The 25134-nt window shown below is 41.8% G+C and overlaps 1 protein-coding gene across 6 annotated transcripts in view; it reads left to right on the forward strand.

Annotated features, from left to right (window-relative positions):
• The window catches only part of LNPK (lunapark, ER junction formation factor), a 42880-nt gene extending 28983 nt beyond the window's left edge, over positions 1 to 13897 (forward strand). For all 6 annotated transcript variants that reach the window (XM_053410496.1, XM_053410533.1, XM_053410486.1 and 3 more), the window contains 5 exons: positions 1715 to 1939; positions 6822 to 6927; positions 8435 to 8505; positions 11204 to 11374; positions 12929 to 13897. In XM_053410496.1, the coding sequence (XP_053266471.1) occupies positions 1715 to 1939; positions 6822 to 6927; positions 8435 to 8505; positions 11204 to 11374; positions 12929 to 13125 (770 nt within the window). In that variant the 3' untranslated portion in view covers positions 13126 to 13897. The remainder of the gene's footprint in view (positions 1 to 1714; positions 1940 to 6821; positions 6928 to 8434; positions 8506 to 11203; positions 11375 to 12928) is intronic.
• Positions 13898 to 25134: the final 11237 nt, after the last annotated feature.

Consider the following 25134-nt stretch of genomic DNA (forward strand, 5'->3'; position numbering starts at 1 on the left):
ATTCTCATACAAAATGTATCCCGCAGGCATTGGAAGGCACAATCTTGAGGCACTTGGGATTACAAGTCAGGGAAAGTATGTGCAAAAAGAAGATAGATAAAAATACATATAGTAGTAACATGTATACTGAAAAGGCCCAAAGTATTCACAATTGCAAAGGGCTTTAATGCTGGTGGTCGCTGAGTTGTAGAACTGAAATGAAATGAGCCACTAGATCTAGATATAACAGAAGATATGGGGTGGGTGGGTGTGGAAGTGGGTCAGGGATGGGGGAAATAATGTTGCCTTAGTATTAATATTTTTTTTTCAGCTGAGTGCATGATTCTCTAGGGAAAGAAAGGGGCTGAGGCTGTTGAGTTGTACTTTGAGTTGTGAAGATCTTCAGGAAAAGAAAGCTCTTAGTTTTGGGCTGTCAAGATTGTCCCACTACGTATTGTTACCGCTTGACCATGCTGCATGGATAATACTGTTAAAGAGGCCCCTAAGGGATGTAGATAAAGAGCAGTTTCTCAGGTGTTTAGGGTGGGGATGGCTGTTTGAATTAGGTTCTGAAGGCTATAAAAATCACACAGATCCTGTGATCATTAGTGTTGTGTACCATTCATTGACAGCTGTCATAATCTGCAACCAGTAATGGTTTCTTCAGCTAGGACCTTGCAGGTTATGAAAACCTGAATGAAAACCCTGCATCCAAAATTGAGAGAGTGAATTACAGCTTTTTCAGCAGAAAGGTTCTAGATACAGTGGTGTACACTGAAGCCTGCAAATCTAAATGAGTGGCTAGTCATTAAGAAGTGTGCATGCAATCTTCAGGTTGGAGCCTGCCAAGCAATCATTATCTTGGTCTTGTCCTGAACATTTTTCAAGTGGGTCCGTCATTCATGTCTGTTCCCCAGTCACAACTAGCAAAAACTACAGGATCAAGGTCAGATCAGAGCAGCACCATCAGCATATTGATAGCATCTTAAGGTCTACTTCAGTACTCATTACCTATGGCAAATTCCCACAGAGTCAAAGGCAGTTCTATGTATGTGAGAAGGTTTTAACAAGACTCACAATTCCCTTTGGGCTTGAACTACTCTTATGACACACAACTCATTCCTAACTAGGTGTCTGTTCTTTTTGCACACCTATCCAACTCTTTCCAACAGAAGCCTAGCCATGAACCAGCGAAAGTGGTGCATGCAAACACCCACCCCATTGCATATTTTCCTATTGGAAAATGCAAATCTTTAGTAAATTGTAATGTAGTATAAAGGAACAAAATGGTGTGGGACTTGTGCAAAATAGCTGTGGTTCTTAATAGCCTGAGAATGACTGAATGGTGTGATAATGCTTGAAAAATTAATAAGTGGCCTCGAGGTCATTTTGTTTACGTTCTAATATAATTTAATTTGTTTACATTCTAATCTAGATTAACTGGTCCTTTATGCTAGTTAGAGAATGCTGAGAGACGCAATTAAACTGTTTTATTAATGCCATTCAAGTGAGAGCCACTTCTGAGGGAGTTTAGAAACCAGATGGTAGGCTCAAATTACAAGAAAGGGTCTATTTGAGAACTCGGATCTACGTATTGTTGCACTTCAGCTGGTTTGTGTGCGGATGGGTGGGGGCAGCCTTTACAAATGTTTCCCTTACCTTGGTTAACTTACAGTAATGCCAGGTCTTGAGTCATTTTGGTACAATAAGCATTAACGTGTGGCTTTTCTGTCAGAACTTCGTCATCGGACCCCAGTGCGAGGCAACATGTCTCCCCCGACCCCTGCTTCACCAAAACAGGGATCTCCAAAAGGACCAAGCCCAGCGCCTCCAACTCCTGGCTTGCAGAGAGAGATTTCGGCACCGGGCGGACCTCCTGAGAGATCTGTTACATCACCCTTGCAGCCAAATGTGTTACCAAGACATCCCGGGTCCCGTGCCACTTCAGTGCCTGGAATGGGTAAACAGAGCACTTTATGTTGTTTACAGTTTATATTATTTTCTCTGGTTACCAATAAAACAGGCCATTTTCAGACAGTATGGAAATGGCATTTTGTTTGGAAGTAGAGGAGCCGTTATCTGATTAAGCAGGAGTTCCATATTCAATTAGCCATAACTCTTTACAGCTGGCACCTTATGATACTGAAACCTATTGCCTGAGCTCATTTAACTGTTATGGCTTCTTTGTTTAAATGGTAATAAAACTTTGCAGTATTCTGTAGTCAACAATATAGCATACCTTTTTATGTTCTTGGTTTAGTCAAGCCTCCAGACTTAGATAAATCAGGTATATAAGAAAACACTTTTGGAATTCATTCATGCTTCTTACAAAGCCCTGGACATATTTTTTAACTTTCATTGTGACATTTATTCAAATGCTTATTCTAAGCCCTCCCCGAAAAAGTTCACGCTGCAAAGATTAAAACATAAAATATTTAATAACTAAAGAGGTTTCGTATTAGGTAGCAGAGCTTTCTGAAGTAGAAAGCTGATGAACGGGGGACGGGGGAGAGTTAACATCAGTTACCTTGTTGAAACATTTTACTTCTAATTTGTGTCTGCTGAAACTACTAGCTAAACTCAGAAGCACTTTAAACCTTTTTCATTGCTGGATTGATTTTCTGTTTTACAGATGTACTTTTCAGTTCAGTTGTGTATGGGGTGGTAAAAGTCTGTAGTGAGACAACTCTTAGTGAAAAAATTATTCATGTGTGCCCAGCATGTCATTGTGTGCTTCCTGCCCACTTTCCTTTGCCTCCAAATCTCCTAGGGTTGAAATTACAGATAGGAGGGTCAGATTCTGAGAGAAGGTCGGAGCTGCAATTTTTACTCAGCTTGTGTCTAATTTGCTGCTTTTCCTTGCATTAAAATGATTACCTATTTGGAATTCCCTCTGGAATAGCAAACTCTGGTGTTGTGTTAGGGATGGAGAAAACAAGGGACTTACGACCTTGCAGCAGCCTGATCAATCCTGACCATTGCCATGCTGGTTTAGGTTGAGTTGGAGTCTTGGCTTCCAAGGGAGGAGCAGGCTAGTAGATACAGTGATACAGTGTACCTCGAGTTACAAACGCTTCTCCGCTAACCTGGAAGAGTTACCTCGAGTTGAGAACTTTGCCCCAGGATGAGAATGGAAATCATGTTCAGGCGATGCAGCGGCAGCAAGAGGCCCCATTAGCGAAAGCACGCCTCTAGTTAAGAACAGTTTCAGGTTAAGAACGGACCTCCGGAACGAATTAAGTTTGTAACGAGAGGTACCACTGTACCTTGGTTTTTGAACAGCTTAGTTCTCGAATGTTTTGGCTCCCGGACGCCGTAAACCCAGAAGTGAGTGTTCCGGTTTGCGAACTATTTTTGGAAGCCAAACGTCCGACATGGCTTCCAATGAGTGCAGGAAGCTCTTGCAGCCAATCGGAAGCTGCGCCTTGGTTTTCAAACATTTTTGGAAGTCAAACGGACTTCTGGAATGGATTCCATTCAAAAACCTAGGTACGACTATGATGCATGAGAGGGCCTTACTTCACCCTGAATGACCATATGCATTTTAGAGTGCTCAGCGCAGCAGCTGCACGTAGGACTCTCAGGCAACAGGATGGCTGATATATTTCTGTATAGAATCTCTTCACACCTGTCTCCCAAAGTTCAGAAGGGTGTGCATTATGACTACAGTTTTGTATTAAAATTTTGATCCTGCAGTGCAGGTGTTCACCAATCTCAGGCAAATATGAAGGCTATATAGCTTTGGGAGGGAAAAAATAGTATTGCACACTTTGATGCAAGGGCTAGATGTTTGGTTCATTATTCATTTTTAAAACCGTAATTAATGGTGGTTACTTATTTTAATTAAGAGTTATTGGCAAATGTGGCAATTTTTAACCGTAACATGTTAATTAAGAAACAAGCGCCCTCTGTTAATTCAGTTCTGTAGCATACTGTTAAAAGTCATGACAAACTTGGAGGTTTATTGTTGGTGCAGGAATTTCAGTGTCTCTCAGTGTAGTCTTTCAAGTGCAACTTACTTAGAAGTTCCAAGCAACATGATAGAATATAAAAGTCAAGTTTCTTGCTATGCAGATTTCTTTCTGTCTTGTGAGAAACATCAGCTGAAGTGCATATGACTGCACTTAATTATCTTTAAACTGGAAAAGATAATTCATTTTTTCATTACATTATACTTTGTGGAAGAGAATCAATTTAACATGTATTACCACAGAGCTTCCATATGTCTAAAAATTAATAACCAGCAGGTAGTTGAGAGTTTGCCAAGCTTTGCGGAAATGGCCAGTCTGCCCACAATGATTGCTTTTGATGTTCATATTAATTACTCTTGTCCATATCAGCATGAGGAATAAGATGCGTGGTTTGAGAATTGTTAGTGTGCCAAGTAATTGGAGAGGTTCTTGGGGCACATGGTCTTAGGTTTCAGGCTTCTTTAAGATTAGTGAGGCAGCCCTTTTACTATGGGCCCTATAGTTGTTTTGAACTGAGATTGCCTTCAAAGTGTGCATGCTTAATAATACTGAAAATATTTATATGTGACATTGGATTGTTTTGCATGTAATCTTTTTTAAAAATCAGTTTTATTCCAGTGCAAGGCCCTCTTATTTGTAATGGTGTTCCCTTTAAATGTAATTGGTTTAAAGTAATTGTTTAGGTCATGTATTTACTTGCGCAAAATGTGTATATGTTCGCATCCAAAACCTCCTGGTATAGGGCAGTACAGTCGTACCTTGGATCCGGAACGCCTTGGTACTCCGACGTTTTGGCTCCCAAACGCTGCAAACCTGGAAGTGAGTGTTCCAGTTTGCGAACGTTCTTTGGAACCCAAACGTCTGACAGGGCTTCCGTGGCTTCCGATTGGCTGTAGGAGCTTCCTGCAGCCAATCAGAAGCCATGCATTGGTTTCTGAACGTTTTGGAAATTGAATGGACTTCCAGAATGAATTGTGTTTGTCTTCCAAGGTACGACTGTATATCAATTCAATTAATAATAATAATATCTGAAATGTCTGATAATTAGGATAGAACCGAAAGCTTAATGAATGTTGCAGTCTCCAACTCACAATTCGGCACACTTTTAAAAGTAGGGTGAGCAATCTGTGGCCACTCCAGTCTTCCATGCTGGCTGGTGTTGATGGTGTCCACCAATATCTGGAACATCGTATGTCCTATGGTACTGAGAGAATTTGAGCACACAGAATGATATTTTTTTGTGGGGGGGAGGGAGAAGGAGAATATATATATATATATATATATATATATATATATATATATGTCCAAGTGTTCTAAATCTCCTATACAATAAGATGATATAGATATAGATAGAACTTTTGGAATGGTTTGCCCTTAATGCTAGACCATGGTTGATTTAACAAACAACTGCAAGTTGTCCCACAGGTGATCAAGCAAACCTTAGCTCGTTTCTTCAAAGCTTGGTTTGTTTTCTGGCTGCTCTTGCTTTGCGCCTTTGGTGAGCAATGAGGGCGAGGTGGTCCAACGAACCATGGTTAAGCAAAGGTGCTCTCACATAATGCCACATCATTTAAGGGTTTGTAAGCCAACAACAAACCATGGCTTCATGCTGTAATTTGTTGGCAGTAAGCAAACTATAGTTAAAATGCTGTGCAGCAGGGTTCACACATTGCAAAACGGTGGTTTGTGTGAATCAGGCCATAATGACTGAAGGCAGAGAGCCTTCTCTCCTCCCTGTGTGTTTCAGGGACCTCTCCATACAACCATTATGTGCCCTCCATGCCAGGTAGTTTAGGCTGAGAGAGTGGCTAGCCTTAAGGCCACCCATTGAGCTTCATGATAAATATGGATTTGAACCTTTGCCTGGTTCTAGTCAACATTCCAACCACTGCCCCGTGCTAGTTTTCTATTGCATTAAGAACATCAAAAAGTAATACAATAGTCTCAACAGTGTTCATGCCCCTAGAAAAAGTGTAGGTTGCAATCCTATACAAACTTACCTGGGAGTAAGTCACATTGAATTCTGTGGGACTTACTTGTGAGTAGACATGTATAGGCTTGTGCTGTGAATCTGTGCTCAGTGTAGATAGACACCTGGTTTTGTCTCAAATAAAACTAAAATTTGACTAAGGTCCTAAATAGAGGCTAAAAAGTAGGTTTTGCATGCTCCTTGGTTGTGTTGGAGGGAACCAAAGCACAGGTTATAGATTGCTAAGTGACAAATCCAGTATGTTTCAGGGAACGTGTATATCAGGCAGAACTGAGAGAGTGAGGCATACTTCATTCAGGGGAAAGAAGCTTCAGGGCAATATCATTGCTGTAAACAGCTATCAAGGGAGGCAAAAAACCTTCCAAATCTGTTTTCACAGAAGGTGACAATTTCCCTGTTACATGTGGTATTTTCGTTTGCAAGAAAAATAACCCTGAGGAACTCACATTGAGAGCCAGTGTGGTGTAGTGGTTAAGAGCAGTAGTCTTGCAATCTGGGGAACCGGGTTCACTTCCCCGCTCCTCCATATGCTGGGTGACCTTGGGCCAGTCACACTTCTTTGAAGTCTCTCAGCCCCACTCACCTCACAGAGTGTTTGTTGTGGGGGAGGAAGGGAAAGGAGAATGTTAGCCGCTTTGAGACTCCTTAAAGGGAGTGAAAGGCGGGATATCAAATCCAAACTCTTCTTCTTCTTCTTCTTCTGACATACAGAATTAAATCTGATAATGGGATTGAAATGCACAGTACTGTAATATAATGCTAATTTCTAATACATGTTAGGGTGCTTTATTCCATTTTGTAACATACAGACTGGAAGCAAATGTCCTTATTCCTGGTGAATAAGTCAGTAGGTTGCTATCAATCCCATTTTGGTCTTCCAGGTCTTCATCCTCCAGGACCTCCGTTGGCAAGACCTATTCTTCCTCGAGAAAGGGGAGCATTGGATAGAATTGTTGAATACTTAGTTGGAGATGGTCCACAGAACAGGTTAAACGTTACTTATTATCTTCAATTCTGAAGTTATAACTCTGAGTTGCTTCTCAGGTTTCCTGCGGTTTCTTCTTTGCACCACTCTGGTAATTGCGGAAACCCAAACCCAGATGGGAGGAGCCCACACTATGGCTTTTCCTCTTGGTAGCATTGCTCCTTCCAGAAAGGGGCATGTAATAAATGTGACATGAAAAGGAGCGCTTACAATGCAATCCTATACATGTCTACTTAGAAGAAGGTTCAGTGGAACTTACTCCCGTGTGAGCAAGTATAGGATTGTAGCCATACTGTAGCTTTCTAATAACTTATGTGAACTCTTGTGCTGGAGCAGTCGCTGCTCAGAGAATCTTAATCACCACACTTTTAATTGGCTGTCAATTAAAGCGCCTTTCTGACAGTTCGTGGAATAAAAGCAGTTATATAAAGCATTGTTTTATTGGAGGAGTTATTTGTAGCTGCTATTAGCATCATTATTATCATGCACCCAACTTTTACCCTCAGGTCCAAGGGTGGGTTAGAGCATTTAAAAAACAATATTAAAAACTGCTTAAAACAAATCACAAAAATAAGGCGGATTTTAAAAATGCACACCTCAGGTGTCAAAAGCCAGGTTAATGTCTTCAGCATTCTCCAGGAGCTGTACAATGAAGGTACCAGATGCAGCTTTGAAGGGAGGGAATTTTACAGCTTAGGGGCCACCACTGAGAATCCCTTTCCTGGGCCTCAACCACCTTTCTCTAAGGGTGAAGGAACTACCAAGAGGGCCCTCACTGCCAATCGCAGCACCTGAGGCAGTCTGTGGGGAAGGAGGTGGTCTTTCAGATATTTGAGTCCTAAGTTGTTTAGGGCTTTTCAGATATTCTGCCTCCTATTTTTTCTTCTTCGATTACTTTGCCTCGTTTTGAATTTTACCAACTTTACCTAGCTGTAATTTGAATTCAAATTGATGGTGCTTTAAACCAAACAGCCAAAATCTTTTGAGTCTGAAGTGGCCGAGTCACAGTGTAGTTAAAAATACTCAGATGGCAGCTTTTAAATTTGCAGTAATGTGATACGTTTGCGAAAATAAATTTATAATAGGGTTACACACTCAGGTGCCTGCCTGCAGTGTTAGCCGCCCTGAGCCCGGTCTTGGCTGGGGAGGGCGGGGTATAAATAAAATTATTATTATTATTATTATTATTATTATTATTATTATTATTATGCAGGGAGGAAGCCTGGGCTCCCCTTTTCTGATGTTGCACTGGGCATGTGGGCAAGGCTGCATGACATCATGTCCCAAAGGGGCATTAGCAGTCCACTTCTGTGCTCCATGCATTTAAACTGCGTGTGGGAGGTGAATATGTGTAAAGGGCTTGTGCCTTTTAAATTCTGAGTTTCAATGCCCCCTTTCTGGTGTGCAAGTCCTGTTGAAGTGATCCAGTATAGTACGACTAAAGTATATTAATGACTAAAATTAAGTGGCTAAACCAATGTTTTTAACCTCTGATCTCATCTTCTTTAGATATGCACTTATATGCCAACAGTGTTCCTCGCATAATGGAATGGCTTTGAAGGAGGAATTTGAATATATTGGTAAGAACAAATGCATATATTCTGCTTCTTGAAAAAGCCTCCTGTCTCCCTGGCCACCATTGTCCGTTCAGGCATTTACAGAATGTAATATATTGGTTCTTGCTTAACTCTGTATTGGAGTGTGTCCTAAAAGTGCCAGAGCCATTAAAATCTATAAGCTTAAGTACTCATAACTCTTTTTTTGTATTCAGTTTTGTGTACTTATAATATGTTATGGTATTCATTTGTGTATACCTTTTAGAATCCATTATCCTTTAAAAAAAAAAGTTCTGTAATATGCAGGTCAAGGAACATGTGTGCAAAAGTGAGCTGTAGAAATAAGCTGCTTTCTCTGCATGCTTTCCAGATTGCACTTGGCTAGGAAACTACACCCTAATAGGTTTTTGTTTTTGTTTTTAAATCTGGGTCCTCACTTTACCAGAACTTCAACAAAATTTATCGTAACAGAGAAACCTGTGGGAGACATTGGAGATGAAGTGGGAACAAACTCCGGGGGCTATTCTTGAGTTTTACGGCTGACAATAACTTAAGACAGGCACAGCTCTTCATTGAACACAGATGTTTATTTTGCCGCCTCTCGGCAAACAAAAATCAATCTGCCAGTAATGTGAGAGAAATTATCTCAAGACATTTGAGCGTGTCTTCCTATATGCTCTTGACTCGTGAGAAGCAGCTTAACCCATTCATTTCATGTGATCTTGTATTATCAGAGGGCTAATACGTTTACTGCCGAAGCCTTGTATTATGCATGTGTGGTGAAAGTTTGGTTTAATCTCTTCTGAACGGCTCTCCCCTCCCCACCGCCCCCAGCTAAATAGCAGAAAGTTTATACTGGATACGTAGCCTAAATTTTATAAGCTGTTGTTTGCCTGAGTGTTGTGACACTTTGATTTGTGTCTGCATGAGGGTGAGAGCTTTTGAGCTCTTTTCCAGAAGTATACAGTGGGATGCCTCTTTCTCTCTCCCTTCCCTCTCCGGTTGCTATGTAAACTGTTACATCTGCCTATAGAAACCCACAATGTGCAGTACCCATTCTTGAAAATGGATTGCAATTTTTGTAACACCAGTGACTTTGATCCTTAAATTTGCCTGTTCAAAATCCGCATGCATAGATTGCCCCCCCTCCCCCATTCATACACACACTAAACGACCTGCAAAGAAAACAGAATGGGATCATGTGCTCTCTGTTGAAGTGGTGGTTCTTCAGACTTCAGCCAACGGCATAGGGTTGGCAAGGAAGAAAGCAGTTTTTCTGAATACAAACTCTCAACTGACTTGAGTCAGTTACAAAGAGTGATGCAAAACATTTGAGTAAGAACCAATATCTCACTCCAGTTTTTGAATGTTCACTTAAAAGTCAAGGGTCGTATCCAACACTGCTGTCCTGCTCAGTGGAACCTCTCCTCTTCTGCAATCCCCAGCATGTCTTCAAAATCTGCCCCAGAGAGCTGGAGGACTCCTGGAGCATTTGTGGGGGGTGGGGTAGCAGCATGGGGAGAGGAAGGGAAAGTTCTGTTGCACAAGCAGAATTATGCTCACACAACATTGGATACAACTCACGAAATGCAAGTTAGAGAGGTCACGCCTTTCACTTTTTGCACTTCTGCCCATAGTTGAAATATAAAGATGGATTGATGCACTTGTCCTGTGAAGCTCTCACTGCTTAAGACCTAGGCTCCCAAACTCAGAGGAACACCCCATCATGCAGGGTTGCTATCCATCTCTTTCCCCCCCTGAATTTTAGCACAGCATTCTTCCCAATTTGTGGATTCAGGTAAGCAAGGAACAAGCAGTGGGGTTGACCTGCAAGGAACAGGTGATAGTTGCTGTTGCCAAAGGAGCCACGAACCAAGCACCAGGTGTTTGGGCCTATCCCTCTGCCCTCCCCGCCCCCCGCCCTCTTCAGTGTTGTTGTTACGTCCCAAAGCATATCCACCCTCCCCAGCACTCCCTATTACACAACTTCTGCATGGTGAAATAAATTACAGCTGCAGCAGCCTGTATGTTTTCCCCCCTGTACCTTTCTTTCACCAAGGCTGGAGCCAGTGGGAGGCAGAAGTGAGGAGTGCTACTGATAAAAATGAGAGGATAAAATAGGGAGGAGATTAACCATGTACACTGCCTTGAGTTCCTTGGAGGAATGGAAGGCTGCAGAAGTTGCAATAATAAAAGAGAGAAATGTTGCCTTAAACGTATAGCTTCTCCAGTCTTTTTTACCTTCTATGCATTAATTTAACGTGAAAGAAAAGAACATCCACATAGAATTTTGAACAGAAGACCCAAATTATAACCCTCCTAGTGGTGCAGCAATGGAACGTCTAACACTTTTGCAAAGCTAAGCAGGCTCCCGGATGGTTTCAAATTGGATGGGGGACCGTGCGTTGAGACTTCTGCATTGCAGGGGGTTGGACTAGATGACCCTTGGGGTTCCTTCCAACTCTATGTTTCTTTGATTTTTGAAAAACTGCGCCAGAAATTTCAAATCCGAGAAAAGACTTGCCCTACTGTAAGAAAGCAACTCTTCTTTGTTGTCACTGATAATGGGAGAAGGTGAGAGCGTGCAGTGCCGCTTCTACAAAAATCAGTTTGCTGTTCTTCCTTTCCAAGTTGATGCTTCAGAGTCTTGCAGCCATTGCACTGTTAGCACATTAAGGTTCAGTGAGCTAACTGGATACACTTGTATTAAACTTTTGTGCAGCATTTAGGTGTGCCTACTGCTTCTTTCTGAATCCTGCAAGAAAAACAAGACCTCAAGCTCCACGACTTCCAGATTTCAGTGCTGAAAAGAAGCAGCCCACAGAGGTACAGAGCACGACTGAACCGCTGCAGTCGGAGGAAGAAAAGTTAGAAGAGGATCAAATGGCTGAAGGTGTGCATTGAGTCCTCTACATTTGCCAGAAAATGTAATTAGGGTTTGAAGCATTTTGGATTTTGAAGCATTTTGCTTTTCCTTGCAGTGCTGCTTATTCAATCTTGCCAGTGGATGTTCGCTGTATATGACAGAAAGAGTGTTGCTCATAGTCAAAAGCAACCACGATACTATATCTCACATGCAAAAAATCTTTTTTCATCTTTATTTCCTAAAAATAGAATGATCTTGGGTCATCCTGTGGTATATTTTGCCTTGTTGGTTTTTCAGAGTTGGCTGCCAAGGATGTTTTTAGTCAGTCTGCCGCCCCCCAAGCTGTAGTAGAATCCAAACTTAATTCACTTTCTTTTTGAACAATAGATTCTTTCCATCCTATCTAGCAAGATTATCGGTCTCTTAAATTTTCTTTGTTTACAAAGCCCTGTTCTTCTACTTTTTTTGGTTTTTTTTTTAGTATCGATATTAGCATTTACACTGTGTAATTAAAGGATTTGGATCACAGAATGGTTAGATTTCATTGTTTTCCCCAGGTCATTGGGTTGAGGTGGGGTTTAAGTTCCTGCCTTTGTTCGTTAAGCTGGTTTTGCTGTTTTCCCCAGGGCAGGAAAATCTAGTAAAACTGACTTGGCTTTTTAAAAAAATAAAAATAAAATAATGGGTAGTTCAAAGACAAATTGTCAACTTTAATTTAAGAAAGTTCCTTTTGAGATGGTTTATAGGCTTGAAAATACAGTAAGCATCTTGTGTTCAGTTAACAAGAGCATGCCACATTCTAAGAACGTAGCTTAGACTATCACTCTGTACTTATTTCCTTAAAAGTATTTTGTTATATATAAAAGTATCTTTTTGTAGGTGGCTCTAAACAGAGAAGTTTCTTGAGAGCATATCCAGAAATGATCACACCACCAAGTGCTCTTAGATGAACAAATATGGCATGTAATGCCCATGTATGACAAGGTTTATGGTGGAAAACCTTTGTAACCTTCTACAATTTGATGCAAACTGTTATCAATTTCCCTTTTATTTTTATAACCCTTTCTGCCTGGTAACAGGTCTCCAAGGCTACCCATAATAAAAGAAAGCAAAATAAAGCACAGTGTATCCGGATTTTACCTTCCATGAACAAAAGAGCAATCTTAATAGAGGGATCTGACTAGGAGAAGCGGGGAGGAGGCTGATGTTTGCCAATTTTCCCCCTCCCCCTGCAACATCTCATCCCACCCTCTTCCAGAGAATCCCCCAGACCCCAAAAGTAGATTTTTAGGGGGCACAAAAGGATGTGGGGAAGGGGAGGAATCAAAATTTCATTGTCTCATTTGGGGTGATTTCTCCCTTCCCACCTCAGCCCTGTATGACACAGCCCACCATTTATTGTATACCGTACTGATGTCTTCAGAGAGGCCTCAGAGATGTCTTCAGAGAGGCTTTTCAAGGACTACAGAGGGGAGGAGGAAAAGGAGGGATCAGTTGTGTGAATTTTACATTCCACAAGCTGCTTTTTTCCTCAGAAAATAATCACACAATCAGTGTAATCAAACTTCGTGTCTCACGCAGACCCTTTAGAAGAAGCCACCCAACTTACTGAGACAAACCAGGAAGATGACCAAGCTTTGACTGTTGAAGACCAAAGCCATGACATAGTTGGGGCAGCGGCTGAAGAGCAACCAGGAAGCGAAGCCAAAACTGCCACCACAGACTCCGAGTTTGCTGTTCCAGCTTTCCTGCGACAAGAACCACTAGCAGAAGAATAAAGTGCCTAATTATTTTTAGCTACACTCTTTCAGCTGTTACTTTTTTTTCCAAGGTGGGTTGCTTTCAAAAGCTGCAATGTCGCCACTCTCATGAGCTCAGACTGCCACTATATGTTGAAGCTAAGTGTACTACGAGGTATTTTGTTGCAAGAGTGTGGGCAAGTTAAAGCACTTCAGAATGTGCCAGTTAGCTGAAGTCAAACCCAAGCACAGCTTCCTTTTTTTGTTTTGCATACTTTCTAAAAAGACAACCTAAAAATGCCTAAATGGAGTATTTTACATACAAGTGATTTAAAATATAGTATTATTTGGTTATTGAACAAAGAGTGCTGTAAATAACTAAAAGGATGTGTAATTCTTGGTTTAGTAAACTTAGGGTTTTTTTGGGGGGGGTGTTAATATTTAGGTATTGAATGAATTTTGAATATCTAGATGTTTACAGGAGAAATGGTGCTTAGGTATTTATCATAAGCAGTACGAAAGTGTCAATACAACTAAAACTTAGTCACTCCTAACCCTTTTTTATTTTCCTTTGAGAGAATGCAGGTTGTTAAAGGGTTGTCCAAAGTATGATATATCCTTTAGGGGCTATATGCACAGCAGATGAGCTAACAGCATGTGAAATAGAAAGCTAGTTTGTGTTTACAAAAAGCGTAGGAATATCCACACTTGACTGTACTTGAATACTGCGCATTATTTATACCTGTACAATAATGACTAAAAAAGTGAATTTTGTGTATTTTGTTAAAGGAAAATAAAGACTGTAGCATTATTTACTTGTTTTGTATGTTCTTTTAAGCTTTAGACAGTCCAGAACCGTGTACACGTTACTATTTTCATATAAGCATTTACTTTGATTTCTCTTTCTGAGTACTGGATTATTTCTTTGGCACTTAACCAAACTTTTCAAGCTTGGTGGTTTCCATAACGCCTGAGAACTGGTCAGTGCATCAGCAGACTTCATTATGAACACATGCCTGGAGAGTAGTCCAACAGCACATAATGGTGTTATGTAAATCTAAGAAGGTCTCTGTCCAGCCAGTGCCAGGTGTAAATCATTCGAGTTTCTTAATGAGAAGAACAGAATATAAGTATAATGAATAAGTAGTGTGCTTGACTCTCAAAATATGAAGGAAAACTTGCTCCTTCAGATTTCATCTGACACCTGTGCTGAAGACTGTAGACAGAATTGCCAGGGGCAATTTCAGACTAGAGCAGGTATCCAGGCATGCTAGTTTGCTTGGTGCACCCCTTCAAATGATATGCAAACCAGTTCCTGTCATTGAGCAACATCAAAGATGCTATCTCCTTTTTTCTTTTCTCACTAAAGCGTGAGTTCTACTGGACTAATAACTCATTGGAAGACTTCAGCCTAGCAATATGTGTGTTTCAGTCAGCTTGGCTTCCTTCCAGCAGTAGCTCCTCCGCTTCAGACCATGTGCTCTAGCAGAGAACATAGCCACACCCACAAACAAACTCACAATCAAGCTTCCACATAGCCCAGACAGGCAAGCAGCCTTAATCCAAAAGACACAAGCTCACTCTTTTCAGTCTCTTTCACCAAGATCCTGCCAACACCCCTGTTTACGAGTCCTTTTCACGGGCTCCCAGGGACACAATCGGCTCCAGCCAGCATTGCCAAATGGTCAGGGATTATGGGGCTTGTAGTTCCAGCAACATCTGGAGGGTACCAGGTTCCTCACCCCTGTTCTTGGGGCTCTGGTCTGGGCTGTTGCCTCTTACTGCTTTGCCCCATTGGAGGTCCTGCAGCGAGGGGGATAGGTAAAGGTAAAGGGACCCCTGACCATTAGGTCCAGTCTTGGCCTACTCTGGGGTTGCGGCGCTCATCTCGCTTTATTGGCCGAGGGAGCCGGCGTTTGTCCGCAGACAGCTTCCGGGTCATGTGGCCAGCATGACTAAGCCAGTGCACGGAAACGCCGTTTACCTTCCCGCTGGAGCGGTACCTATTTATCTACTTGCACTTTGATGTGCTTTCGAACTGCTAGGTTGGCAGGAGCAGGGACCGAGCAACGGGAGCTCACCCTGTCATGGGGATTCGAACCGCCGACCTTCTGATCGGCAAGTCCTAGGCTCTGTGGTTTAACCCACAGCGAGGGGGATACTGCTCCTTAAAAAATTCTGCCCTGTGCAGCTGCCAAGGGGGTAACCCCAGCTCTTGTTACACACTAGTGCAGGTTACAAACTTCAGTTAGAAGCCAATGGCTTGGAACAAACTCTGACTGATGCTTCTTCTCAGCATAAGCCATCCAAGGAAAGTATCACATGTTTTAAAAGTTTTATGTATTTACTAAAGCAAAAAACAAGGCCCACCAAATCAGTTGGGGTTGTGCATCCTTGAGAAAGTGGAGCACAGCTGAAGACAGCTGCCTAATTGGTTTGCTGAAAATGGTCATTTGATCTTAGCCAAATGGCCGAGAAGTGATGGTTTGCTGAAAATGGTAATAATAATAATAACAGCCACATAAAATAGGGGAAGAAAAGTGATTCTTGGGACTGTAAGGTCTCTAAACAAGAACTATGTCACATATTTTATGTGCATCTGTTCAAGCAAAATACAAAATAGTAACAGAAATCGTCATAATAGTATAAGTACTTTACAGAGTACATAGTAGCAGAAACACCAAAGTAGTAAATTATTATAGTGGTTACACTCCAATTTATAATATTACTAAAGCACAACTGTTTAGGGATGTACTAAATATTTGCCAGTTTCAATTTTTGGGTGAAAACCCAGCAATTTCAAGGGTGTGTATAGAAATGTGAAGAACACTGTGTGTTACATAATTACTTCTGCACATTGTTTTTCCTTTCTATTGTTACACTGCTGTTTTGCCATACTTTTTTTTGAAAAAGAAAAATAAGAAATCTAATTGAAGCTTTCCCTCTACCATAGGCCTAAATGAACAGAAGCTAACATGGGGCAATTAAAAGAGGCTATTCAAGGGGCAATAGAAGCCCTTCATCATTAAGAGGAAGCAATAAAATGAGAAGGACCCATAAACAGGAAACTTTTAGTTAATGACACAGAAACTGAAAAAAAACCTCAGTAGCACTTTTTCTGTTCAGCACGAAGAGCATAGGCAACGCTGAACTGCAGTAATTTAGCAACATTGTCCAGATTTTCCTCCAAAGCGAGTGAGGAAACAACAGATGGCAAATCCAGTGAAAAATGCTAGTGTTGGGAGCAACCTAGTTCCAACTCACTTTGCTTGGTTCAAGAGAGATTGACCAAGCAGAAGTTTCGTATCTTTGCTTAGACTGAGACCCCTCTTTATATCCTCTAAAAGGAACTGGAAACTTTCCACTTACTGAGGAGGTATATTTACCAAAGCTTTGGTATGTGTGGTTATGTTTACAGTCTGGATCAAACATTCTTCAACCTGGTCAAAACACCTAGGGGGTACTAGATAAGAGAAGGCTGTACATAGATGTACAGTACATTTGGGGAAGGCGCAGATGTTATCCAAATGCTCATTTGGACGATGAAAAAGATGGGTGCAATTTTCTTCCTAAAGGCTGATTCTCATGTTGAGATGTGTCAGTGAATAGTTCAAGTCCTGTTGCAAATGCTGTAATAATAATAATAATAATAATAATAATAATAATAATAATAATAATAATATATTTATACCCCGCCCTCCCCAGCCAAGACCGGGCTCAGGGCAGCTAACACCAGGTATAAAAACAATTGATTAAAATACAACTTAAAACAAGATTAAAATACAGCATTAAAATGCAGCCTCATTTCAGTAGAAACTCAAATCAAAAACTTTTTCGGGATGAAAATGTCAAATCTTCACCAAGGCCAACTATCCAGACTGGTCCTATGTGGGCCAGAAAAAAGCCAGGGAAGTCCCCAAATAGGAGTTCCATCACAGAAGGAAAAAGGAAAGAGGGGAAGGGGATCAAGTTGATTCCAAGCCAAAGGCCAGGCGGAACAAATCAACTACGGCAGTCAAGCATTTCATAAGCCTGCCATGAAGCTCATAGGTGATGTTGGGCCAGTCACTGCCTCTTAGGGGTTGTTGCTCCTTGGACACAGGTGGGAAATAAATGCAATAATGCAATAAATAAATAAAAGAACTGACTCACTATTTGCTTTGAAGTCACAGCAGCCACTGTGGAGAAATTGTTTCAATGCTCTGGATTGAAATATACCCTGTGGATACAGCTTAATACAGCTTAATCTGTAACATAAAAGATTTTCCAAGTCTGTCTTGATGCCGAGTGAATGGCTGCATACAAGACTTAACATCTGTATATGTATTTGTCCTGGAAGACAACACTTAATGCTTGGTAATTGTTTTAAAATTTTGTAATAAAAAGGGGGGAGGGAAGAAATTGGAGCCTTAATATCATCTGGCGGGTCACTGTTTAGCCATCCCTCCTCCAGGCAAAGGAAACTAGAAGTTCCATTGTTTTTGTAATAAGAGAATTCATTACTTCTCCCATTAAAGTCAATTATTCTTGAAAGGGCTTATATGGAGCTGGATCATCTTTGTGTTTGAAAGACAGGATTTTTATTTCCGAAGGATTTGTAGCTGAAGTTCAGTGGGACTGCTGGAGTCATTGTAAGATCCCTGTACCATGCAAAGGTTGGTATTTGTTCTATGCTGGTTTATTTTTGGCTAAGCTGCAGAAGAGCCCCGAGATGAGATCTCCTGTTAAAAGTCCTAATGCTACATGATACCCTCGTGCCTGTGTTGCTGTCATTCTAACTAGTTCTTTAGCAATGCATAAATCACTTCTGGATGCTTGTGGCATGTTCTTGCCTTTCAGAGCAGTAGATAAAGCCAGGATCCCACAAAACAAAGCTGATCTAACATGCAGCTGCAGTGCAGTGGAAACTTAAGTTTTTGTGAAGCTTGGGGCTTAGAAAAGGAGTTAACTTTTCTTTTTAAAAAAGGTTGAGGAAAGAAAGAACTTCATCTCAATTCTTCAAAACCTATACAAATAGTATATTTAATAAAATGTGGGGAGCAGGGCCGGATTTAGGCTTGATGAGGCCCTAAGCTACTGAAGGTAATGGGGCCCTTTATATGTCCAACTGTCCTTTGTCAACAACAAATTGTCACTGTTTTTTGTGTTGCATTTATGCTATATGGTAATTTATGGACCTAATAGGTATCTAAAGCCTTTTGCACATAACAAAATATGTATTTTATCAAAGTAATTGTTGAACTAAAATACAATTAAGAAGAAGTATATTAATAGTGATTTTTTGGGGCCCCACCCCAAGAAAGTGAGGTCCTAAGCTGTAGCTTGTTTAGTTTATACGTAAATCTGGCACTGGTGGGGAGGCAGAAGAGTCTCCCCTTACGTTTCCCTCACTCCAAAGTCTTCCATTTATTTTTCTTCCTATCTCTCTCTTCCTTGTTTCCTCTCTCTTCATTGTTTTTCTTCCAGCTCCCCTTCTTTGCTCCCATACACTACCATCAGTCCCTCTTGAAATATTCCTTTGTCTTCTTCTTTGTCAATTTCTGTTCTTATTTCCACAAAAAGTTCTAGAGGAGTAGAATTCATGGTTTGTTGGTGAGCACTCTTCTGGCTCAGTAAAAAGAGAGAGCTTGGAATCAAATCCTCCACTATTATTCATGTGGTCTATAGATGTTGGGCACCAAGGGAGGGCCTAAACTGCAGTGCCTACAAAAGCACCTCAGTGATTCCAGCGTTGCAGTTTTCAAATCAGTGTTTACAAAAATGAATATATTAGGAGCAAATATGCATAACAATGAATGAAAATAATGCACAAAAGTGCATCCAGTAGCTTGCCAAAATGTATACGTTAATCAAAACTGCATACAAAAATGAGAAATGTGTGCTAAAATGCTGAAGAATTTTCAGTGGATTTCTTTAAAATTACAAATTTCTGCAGAAATGTGGATATAGTGGTACATACGCTTCAGGTCACAGACTTCGCTAACCCAGAAATAGTACCTCGGGTTAAGAACTTTGCTTCAGGATGAGAACAGAAATCGCGCAGCGGTGGCGCGGCAGCAGCGGGAGGCCCCATTAGCTAAAGTGGTCTTCAGGTTAAGAACAGTTTCAGGTTAAGAACGGACCTCCAGAACGAATAAAGTACTTAACCTGAGGTATCACTTTAACTGAATTTAAGATTGGAAAACCGAAATGAGCAGAGCCTTCCATCCCTAAAAGGTAAAGGTAAAGGGACCCCTGACCGTTAGGTCCAGTCGTGGACGACTCTGGAGTTGCGGCGCTCATCTCGTTTTACTGGCTGAGGGAGCCGGCGTACAGCTTCTGGGTCATGTGGCCAGCATGACTAAGCCGCTTCTGGCGAAACCAGAGAAGTGCATGGAAACGCTGTTTACCTTCCTGCCAGAATGGTACCTATTTATCTACTTGCACTTTGACGTGATTTCGAACTGCTAGGTTAGCAGGAGCAGGGACTGAACAACGGGAGCTCACCCCGTCACGGGGATTCAAACCACTGACATCCTGATCGGCAAGCCCTAGGCTTAGTGGTTTAGACCAGAGCGCCACCCTAATAAACACAACTTCAATAGTGTTATGAGACAATAGCATCTCAAATATCTCATTAATGCCTCCTTTCTTCACCTGCTGGCTCAAAACGACCTGAAAATAGAGACAATGCACGTACTTTTGTAACCCATGAAAATCTTTTAATAAAACCGATTTAAAAAACCAAACAAACCACTGAGTTAAAAAAACCCCAAAAACCAGCAACACAGCTTGTGTGTGTATGTCACCCCTTTGGAGCAAAATCTGACTCTCAAGGTGTAGCGGTCACTTGGCAATACAACAACACCAGATTTTTCCCTGTATATGAAGCTGTTTGTGGGAGCAGCTCATTATTGCTGGCAGTCCACACTGGGGACAGAGAAACCTGTGGCTTTCCAGATGTTGCACTCTCAATTCATAGCAAGCAATGGGGGCAGTTGTACACTACAGGGCCCTTGTTTCTGGATTATTTTATACTGGTTAAAAGCAAACAAACCTACATTTAAGTGCAGCAGAACATTAAAAGCAATTTAAATGTCAAAAAGCAAGCAAATGCAAAATTGATCAGTGCTCATCTGCAGTGTTTAATACAGCAGCCACCACTAGTTTAACCAATTATTGCCATTCTTTATTTTATAGATGTCCTCACTCCTCTATATGTTATAACACAGGGTTAAGGCTACTGCTTCTCTCTCTGCGTTGGCATGTAGCCAGTCAAAGGCCTTCACAACATGGGCAGATTGTGGCTGTACCTCTACCTCTTTGCAGCTACCTGGGGGAATACAATTAACTACCCATTGTTCCAAGCTTTATTTCTGTTACTCCCATTGTCTCTATGTACACCCTTAGCAGGTCTGTCTCTCTTTGTGATCTGAATTCTACTTACAGAGTGGACTATAAATACTGTTGATAAATAAAGGGGTGATGGAGGAGAAAAAGAGTAACATGATGTCGCAAAACTTGCTTATACTGCACATAGAGATTCACAGAATTCCATCTTTCTGAGAAATGGTGATGTAGCTGGGCTTGTCTTAGCCTGAATCAAAAATGAACTGTGGGAACAGTGTTGCCCAAACTTGAGTCTGCAGCTGTTTTTGGACTACGGTTCCCATCATCCCTGACCACTGGTCCTGCTAGCTAGGGATGATGGGAGTTGTAGTCCAAAAACAGCTGGAGACCCAAGATTGGGAAACACTGCTCTGGAGATTAATAAGGTGAAGTTGCCCGTTAAGACCTCTCCCATCCCATCCTATCCCACTCCACTCCCTTAATACTCTTGGACTTGGTTCAGCCATAACCCTAGCCCATCCCTAAACCAATGGCGATGTCCTTTAAAATAATAATAATAATAATAATAATAATAATAATAATAATAATAATAATAATAATTTATTATTTATTCCCTGCCCATCTGGCTGTGTTTCCCCAGCCACACTGGGCAGCTTCCAACAAAATATTAAAATACAATAATCTGTTAAACATTAAAAGCTTCCCTAAACAGGGCTGCCTTCAGATGTATTCTAAAAGCCTGGTAGTTGTTTTTCTCTTTGACACCTGGTGGGAGGGCATTCCACAGGGCGGGTGCCACTACCGAGAAGGCCCTCTGCCTGGTTCCCTGTAACTTGGCTTCTCGCAGCGAGGAAACCGGCAGAAGGCCCTTGGTGCTGGACCTTAGTGTCCGGGCTGAACGATGGGGATGGAGACTCTCCTTCAGGTATACTGGACCAAGGCCATTTAGGGCTTTAAAGGTCTTGAAAGGACTACAAATCCAAATGGACACTGTGATGGAGTGTATTAGTATTATTTAGTATTATTTAAATTTGTATATATAAATTTGTATTTAAATTTGTGGAGCTTAGGGCATCTTCAGCTGCTTAGGGTTTTTTTATGTTGCTTGCTGAAAAGAATATAATATTGGGGGGTGGCGGTTGTCAGAAGATGGACACAAACGTTGGATCTGGCTTTAAGTATTCAGCAACTGATAACAAAATACCATTTCCCAGTTAGAGAGTCTGGGAAGCCTGTGTGTGAGAATGGATGCAGGCACCTTCTACTTAAGGAATGCTAGACCTAGGCTGAATTCATAATCAGTAATAACCAGCACCTTGGACTGAGCCCAGATTTACTGGCAGCCCGTATAGTTGAACCAGCACTGGAGTAATCGGCTTTCTCCAGCGTAGCCCAATTGTGAGTCTCTGAGCTCTCCAGCTTTTTCCAGAATAGTGTGCAGAGTTTATCCCTTCATTGCTGCATACAGGAAAGGCACTGGATTGTCCACTTTATGTTCAGGGGTGGGATTCATGGAGGCAACAGAAGCGTTGAAAAGTATGTTTGAAAAACTGTAAGGGTAACCATTTTGTAGAAATCTAATCCGCAGAATAGTCATTTTGTTTACCAACCTCACTCGGGAAACGTCCAATTGCCGTGTGGGCTAATTAGGGGCTATAATGACCATTAGTGTTCCTGTTTTCCAACTGCGTATTTAATAATTCAAATCATTAAATGGTGGCAACTGGATATCCATGATTATTCTGTGGTCATAAGGCGCTCATAGATGATATGAATAGTTGCTGGGTTGTCCATACTTTCCCAGATTAGAAGGCGGCAACTCTGTTCCAGTGTTGTTTTAACTGAACGCCATGATCTCATTGGCTGAAATCCAGCGGTGTTCATCGGCCAGCAGGATAGACACCACTGGCACAATGGAGACTCCGAAATCTGCTTTGGAGGGTCGGGAAAACTTCTGGAGCAGATCTACTGTGAAAGGAGGGCTAAGGGGAGAATTGGGAAGGGAAGTCCTATTGCATGAGCAGAAATCTGCTCTGACGACATGTTTCCCTTTATTCCCAGTGGTTTTCTAAAGTTTGGAGCTGTGCCTAGCAATTAAGACATAAATCCCATTAAATCCATTGCATGTGTAGGATTGCAGCCCATATGAATAACAACCAAATGATGACAACCTCCAGAGTGGCAGTCACATTTATCTCTTGCAACAAAGCAATGAAGAGTCTTGTGGCACCTTAAAGACTAAGATTTATTATGGCATAAGATTTTGTGAGCAAGGTCTACTGCATCAAGGCGCCAGAAGCGTACTGGTGTGTACTTGAGTTGAGAGAAAAGCATTTGGTCTCATAGGCATCCACAGTAATTTTTACAGGGGAATAGTAATGTAAGTACTCCTTTTTTAAAAAGTTGCTAAATAACAAATAGCTAGTACAGTGGTACCTCTGGTTATGAACTTTATTTGTTCTGGAGGTCCGTTCTTAAGCTGAAACCGTTCTTAACCTGGGGTATCACTTTAGCTAACGGGGCCTCCCACTGCCGCTGCGCCGCCACAGCACAATTTCTGTTCTCATCCTGAGGTAAAGTTCTTAACCTGAGGTACTACTTCCGGGTTAGCGGGGGTCATTACCCGAAGCATTCGTAAGGAGGACGGTACGTAACCCGAGGTTCCACTGTGTTAGAAAGCAGAGCTATTATTTCTGGTAGATCTAGGGACTGACCAGTTGTGAGGCCTGAGTAGACCTGGCCTCTGGGAAACTTGTATCCAAGGTCATACCCTCCATTGTTTATCAAAGGTTAGACTTGCTCACCATCCACAGTTAGACTTGGCATCCAGACAACAGCCGAGATTCACCTAACAAATTGCAGCAGTAGAGGCCCTGCTTTCAGGGGCTTCTGATACAGGGCTTCTCCCTCCTCTCCTCTGCCTTCACCCCCCAAAACTGGCTCTGGAGAGGTGATCTGGAGAACATTCTTGCACAGGCAGAATGTCTACAATAGCAGTGTTGAATTCATTCATCCTCTTTCCACTTGCCTCTGAAACCCTCCAGTTACTCCTACTAAGCCTTACCCAACCTGTAGAACTTGTCCTGTGGGGGCAGGGCGGAGTTAAGGATCCAACCGATTGGCCAGATCCAGTTCCGGATCCTTGCCTTAAGCAGTTTGGGGCCAGGTTATCTGAAGGGCCACCGGAACTCATAAGCCCTTGCTTGGTTGCAGAAGCTTCTTTTGTGGGCCAGCCACCAAGGTAAATTATACTGGCAGGCATAAGAGATGTGATATTTTTGTTGGTGGCCCCAAATTTGTGGAATTCTCTCTCAAAGGAAGTATGTTTGGCTCCTTCCTCATCGGCTTTCAAATGGGCCTTAAAGACCTTCATCATTGCAACCTGCTTTTTTTTGCTAAAGGTGCCAGGCTGGACTGCAAATTGTTGTCATTTCTGTGTTTTAAAGCACGCTAAATTGCCTAATCTGGTTTATCTGCACTGGGGTGCATCTTACCTGCTGCATAATTCATGTTTCATGGTTGTGACTGAGAGCCACATTGACAGACCTTTTGCTCTGAAAGCCAGGCATTTAAAAATACTGAACATAAATAAAATTGGGCATTTTGCAACAAATAAAAACCATGGCTTGTATGCTTCTGGTGTCCCTCAGCTGACAGAATGCCTTTTGAACTAGTGGAAGGAGGTGATTTTTGAATATTCCTTCTCCCCCTTCAGCCCCACAGCCCCACGTCCCAAAGCAGATTTTCAAGGGATCCATGTGGGCCGAAATATTCCTACATTGCAGGAGGTTGGACTTAGACAATCCTTGTGGTCCCTTCCAACTATTCTGTGATTCTAATCCTGGGACACAGAGGACAGCAGGAAGGACGTGTTTTGCCAAAATTGCCTCCCTCTCCATTATGCTGACAAAAGCACCTGTTGAATCAAATCATTTCTTAAATCAGTGGAGGGGAACCCCATTTAGATACAGCCCAATAATTTTATTTTTCGCTTTTCTCTTTTCTCTACGTGTGTAGATATAGAGATATAACATCCACGAAAGATTATGATGGTTCTATTTCTAGGGTCTGTCAGATTTGGACTTCACCAAAATGGATGAGGTGACAGAGGTCTGCCTAACAGCAGCTGGCTGAAGTCCACACATTTCATGCAGGTCAATTAACAGGTGTTTGACCTACGGGGGCCAATTTCTTTGGCTGCGTCTCGGAATAAAAAGCGAGTCTTGGAAAAGAGGAAGAGCGAAGGCCTCTCTCCCTCAAAACCGGACACACATCCCCACTTCAATAAAAGAGAACATTTGTTACTCTTTAAGCTTATGGCAGTTTTTAAGGTGCCACAAGACTGCTGTGTTTGCTGCAACATCTAACATGGCTGCCCCTCTAGAAACACACGGTTGTGTACCTGTAACATTTATTGTGGCGCGCAGGTTGTGCTACAGAGCCGCATATTTCTCTCTCTCCTATATAAACAGTTGTCTGCCGGTTCTGTTTCTTTCCCCTCCTGCTTTTCTCCTGTCCCCGTTTTTTTTCAGTGGGATTTACAATCTGTGACAAGTTCATCGAATGCTAGAGTGTATTACATTTACAGCATTGGGCGGGCAACTGCCACAGCACAGCTGCTCCCACACTGCAAAGGTAATGTCAGGCTCCAGGATGTTGGAAGAAATGCAAGGTAGCTCTTCCCGCAATGCTGAAATTATCCCTGCTAGAAAACACAAC

Source organism: Podarcis raffonei, chromosome 1, assembly GCF_027172205.1.
Source record: "Podarcis raffonei isolate rPodRaf1 chromosome 1, rPodRaf1.pri, whole genome shotgun sequence".
Classification (NCBI taxonomy): domain Eukaryota; kingdom Metazoa; phylum Chordata; class Lepidosauria; order Squamata; family Lacertidae; genus Podarcis; species Podarcis raffonei.